General features: G+C 48.0%; 1 protein-coding gene across 1 annotated transcript in view; it reads left to right on the forward strand.

The window, feature by feature from the left end:
* Positions 1-4,143, forward strand: part of LOC308382686 (nephrocystin-4-like) — a gene marked incomplete at both ends in the record, with an annotated part of 48,905 nt that extends 44,762 nt beyond the window's left edge. The window contains one exon of the mRNA XM_080861072.1: positions 3,965-4,143. Within this exon, the coding sequence (XP_080717198.1) occupies positions 3,965-4,143 (179 nt within the window). The remainder of the gene's footprint in view (positions 1-3,964) is intronic.
* Positions 4,144-5,000: the final 857 nt, after the last annotated feature.

Below are 5,000 nucleotides of genomic sequence, written 5' to 3' on the forward strand. Positions count from 1 at the left end.
AAGGCCAGCATTGATACCCACTTTACCAAAGACAGTCAGCATATCCCTGATGAGAGTTATGTTATCAAAAATGGAGCGCTCCGGAATGCAATAAGACTGGTCAGGATGCACCACCTGAGCCATGACTTTCTTAAGTCTCAAAGCAAGAGCCTTAGACAAGATCTTGTATTCAGTGCATAAAAGAGAGACAGGGCGCCAGTTACTGATGTCTTGTAGGCACCCCTTCTTGGGCAACAGTGTAATGACTGCCCTACGGCAGCTAAGTGGTAGTGAGCCTTTTTCCAAGCTTTCGCGGAGTACATCCAGGAGGTCTCGCCCAATGGTGGGCCAAAACGCTTTAAAGAAACTAACTGAAAGGCCATCTAAACTTGGGGCGGGGCCATTGGGCATGGTCCAAAGAGCCTGCTCTAGCTCCAAGAGCGTCAGGGGCCTGTCCAACTCTACACATGAGTCCTCAGTTACTTTGGGTAGCCCATTAAAGAAACCACTGTCAAAGTTGTCAGAACACACCCACTCTTTTTTGTACAACTCAGAATAGAATGCTCTTGCACAGTTGCGAATCTGTGCCGGATCAGTCAGCTCCTGGCCTGTTGCCGACCTTAGAGCATGCATGGTCCTGCTCTGGCCATTTTTCCTTTCCAGGTTAAAGAAAAATTGGGACGGGGCATCCATCAGAGTGACATTTTGAAAGCGCGAACGAACCAGAGCTCCCTGTGCTCTGACGTCCAGAAGCTCAGCTAACCTGCCTTTTTTATCCTCTAGGAGTTTGACATGTGTCTTGTCCACTGTTGTAGTTGTAACACCCTGTAATTTCAAAATGCCATCTTCCAGACTTTTCAAAGAATGAATTAAATCTTTTGTAACATTAGCCGTATACTGCTGACAGAGTTGTCTAATCTGGATTTTACCATAGTCCCACCACTGCTGCAGAGAGGAAAAGAGACCTCTTTGCTGTCGAAACCCCTCCCAGAAAAAGGTCAAGGTATCTTTAAAATGCTTATCACCCAGGAGTGCTGTGTTGAAACACCAGTAGGCACTTCTGGGCTTCTGCATCTTAATAAAAGCATTGCACACCACAGCACAGTGGTCAGAGAAAGCAGAGGGCAAGATTTGACAAGATTTCACCAGGTTAAGGTGATGCCTGAAAACATAAAACCTGTCAAGTCGCGCTAACGTGATGTAGTTTTCTCTGGTGTGAGACCACGTATACTGTCTGGCATCCTGATGTAAAACCCTCCATACGTCACACAAGCTGTAGACATTAGTAAGCTGTGTTACTGCTTTTTGGGAGGGGACATGGGGTTCTAGATGGTTTCTGTCTAGTTTGTCGTTTTCAGTGCAATTAAAGTCACCGCCCATAAAGAGTACATCTTCCTGGTCTAAATCTTTTAATGCTTCATTCACTTTGTTAAAAAACACGACACGTTCCGACCCTATTGTGGGTGCGTACACATTAAGGAAGACCATGTTGAAATTGTCAAAGGTCGCTTTCACCTTCAAAAGCCTACCCTGAACTATTTCCTCTGTTACACATGACAAAGGCAAAAAAGCCTTAGAAAAAAGAACAGCCACGCCCCCACTTAGGGATGAAATATGGCTTAGTATGATCTGCCCATCCCACTCCTTCTTCCAATCTACCTCATTTTTAAAATCGCTGTGCGTCTCTTGGACCATCATTATATGAACTTTTTTTAAATTGATGAAGTCATACAATTTCAGCCTTTTCCTTCCATCTCTAGCACCGTTTAAATTAAGAGAGCCAATCTTGATGGAATTAGACATAATAGAGAGCTAGGAGGACTTTTCACCACGCAACTTCACTCTTAACTTATTTATTATTTTGCGGAGGCGATATACCTCCGGGTCCGCAAAAGCCCCCTCCTTTATCAACAAAACAGCGTCATTCACAAACTGCGGGCAGTCCGGAAAAAAGCGCTCCACCTCAACTTTCCGCCTCCCCTTCGTGTCATGCAGAAAGCTGTTTATACTCTCTGCCGTGTACTTCCTATCCTCGCTGGAGGAGAGGTTTAAATCCCCCTGCGAGCAATCAGACCAGTTCGAGTCGATGGATTCACCATCACTATCCTGCTCTACATTTGCGTCATCATCCTTCTTTATTTTAGACGCGTTATCCTCCACCGGGTCTGTCTTTCTTTTCACCGGTGTTTTAAAAACCGTGTCTATGTCAATAGGCTGCGCCTCCTCTACTGACGTCTGCGGAGCTGCCAGTGTCCTTAATGACAGCCCCTCATTGCTTTCAGGTTCGCCTCCACCCGCAACCCGCTCCTCAGCTAAAAAGATCGCCACAGCAGGCTCAATCACTGCCGCATCACCCGCCACTGTTTCCGTGCAAAGCACAAAAAGGTCACCATCGGATTTCACATCCCCCTCAAGTCCGCTTCCCTCAGTCATAAACACCGAGGGCTCCACCTCAGTGGCAGGGGGAACGCCTGTGGAGGACTCGGCTCCATTGCTTTCACCTGGAGTATTCTCCTTTGCAGCGTTGTCGCTCTTATTAGGACAATTGAGCACGACGTGTCCCACTCTACCGCAACTGAAACACTTCAGTGCAGTGTCCGACGTTGCAAACACTAAATAATCGAACCCATCCACCCTAAACTTAAGGGAAAGTTCTAACTCATCCATGCCACTGTTAAGTACCATATACACCTGCCTTCTGAAAGACACTAGGTGCCGCAGAAGGGGCGATTTACACCCCAGAGGGATTTTCCGAACGGAAGAAACAATGTGGCCATACCGCTGTAACTCCTTAACAATGAGTTCATCCTTAATGAAAGGGGGTACATTTGAAATTATTATTTTCTTAGAGGGGGTACTAAGTGGGAGGACTTGTATGAGGGAATCATGGATTACTATCCCCTTCCCAACTACCTCAATGGCTTTCTGAACCGTGCTTAGAAACAAAACCACCGCACCATTCATCCGTGAAGCAGACTTCACATTTTCGTGCCCAATAACATTACCGATCGCCAGACTAATATCCTCCACGCTTGCAACACTTTCCACCTTTACCCCATGTTTTCGTGTTAATTTTTCGAACTCCATGCTTCCACCGGCCGCCATACTCCCAGCAAACGCCGGTTGCAGACTCCACAGGGAAACACGTGTTATTTACTCCGCCAAACTACAAGTAGTTGTGAAACTAAGTGCCAATAAATTAAATCAATACACAAACACGCATATAAACAACAAACAAAGGGAGAAAAGATAGAAATAGAGCTTGTTCACTCACACTCAACACGCAGCTCACTCACGCACGTCCGTTCAGGTCGAGAGAGAGAGAGAGAGAGAGAGAGATAGAGGAATCATAGAGACGAGAGAGAGAGAGAGAGAGAGAGAGAGGAATCATAGAGACGAGAGAGAGAGAGAGAGAGAGAGAGAGAGGAATCATAGGTAAGAGAGAGAGAGAGAGAGAGGGGATAGAGGAATCATAGGTAAGAGAGAGAGAGAGAGAGAGAGAGAGAGAGAGAGAGAGAGAGAGAGGAATCATAGGTAAGAGAGAGAGAGAGAGAGAGAGAGAGAGAGAGAGAGAGGAATCATAGAGACGAGAGAGAGAAGAGAGAGAGAGAGAGAGAGAGAGAGAGAGAGAGAGAGAGAGAGAGAGAGAGGAATCATAGAGACGAGAGAGAGAGAGAGAGAGAGAGAGAGAGAGAGAGAGAGAGAGGAATCATAGAGACGAGAGAGAGAGAGAGAGAGAGAGAGAGAGAGAGAGAGAGAGAGAGAGAGAGAGAGAGAGAGGGGATAGAGGAATCATAGAGAAGAGAGAGAGAGAGAGAGAGATAAAGTGCAGAGAGAAGAAGATGGAGGAAAGCAACTTGTACAGAAAGTGTGCCATAAATCAGGTGCCATCATCAGATGTGCCATATATCAGGTGCTATCAAACTTAGTGGAGTCATTGACCCCTGTGTGACCTCTGTGTGACCTCTGTGCTCTCTCTCCTCAGCAGCACCGTATCCAGGAGGGCCCGACCCTGGTGGTCCAGGAGCGGAGGCTGCACGTGGGGGTCCATAACGGCTGGACCTTCCTGGAGCGGCCCCAGGTGCTGGTGCTGGAGCTGGGGTCCACTGGGGGGCCTCGCGGACGCAGCGGCAGCTTCAGGCAGACCTCAGGGGGGGGGCTCAGGTGTGTGACCCCCTTAAACCAACTGCTCTCCACCTCCACTGTCACTGTCTGCCTGTCCCCGGTGTGTGTGTGTGTGTGTGTGTGTGTGTGTGTGTCTGTGTGTGTGTGTGTGTGTGTGTGTGTGTGTGTGTGTGTGTGTGTGTGTGTGTGTGTGTGTGTGTGTGTGTGTGTGTGTGTCTGTGTGTGTGTGTGTGTGTGTCTGTGTGTGTGTGTGTGTGTGTGTCTGTGTCTGTGTCTGTGTGTGTGTGTGTGTGTGTGTGTGTGTGTGTGTGTGTGTGTGTGTGTGTGTGTGTGTGTTGTGTGTGTGTGTGTGTGTGTGTGTGTGTGAGTGTGTGAGTGTGTGTGTGTGTGTGTGTGTGTCTCCACTGCTCTCCACCTCCACTGTCTCTGTCTGCCTGTCCACGGTGTGTGTGTGTGTGTGTGGCTCCGACCTCGTGTCCCTCTCTGCCTGTCCCCGGTGTCTGTCTCCGACCCTGCAGAGATCACTGATGACCACAGTAAAGCGCTTAGTTAAATACCCTCAGCCTCTCTGATTCCAGATAGCAGCTCTGTGGAACTGTCTCACACCCCTAACCCTAGATAGCAGCTCTGTGGAACTGTCTCACACCTCAAATCCCTACACGCTTATCACTCACAGACCTGAAGCTACACGTTTATCACTCACAGACCTGAAGCTACACGTTTATCACTCACACACCTGAAGCTACACGTTTATCACTCACACACCTGAAGCTACACGTTTATCAGACCTGAAGCTACACGTTTATCAGACCTGAAGCTACACGTTTATCACTCACACACCTGAAGCTACACGTTTATCACTCACAGACCTGAAGCTACACGTTCATCACTCACAC

This window comes from Sprattus sprattus (assembly GCF_963457725.1).
Source record: "Sprattus sprattus genome assembly, contig: scaffold_55, whole genome shotgun sequence".
Lineage (NCBI taxonomy): Eukaryota > Metazoa > Chordata > Actinopteri > Clupeiformes > Clupeidae > Sprattus > Sprattus sprattus.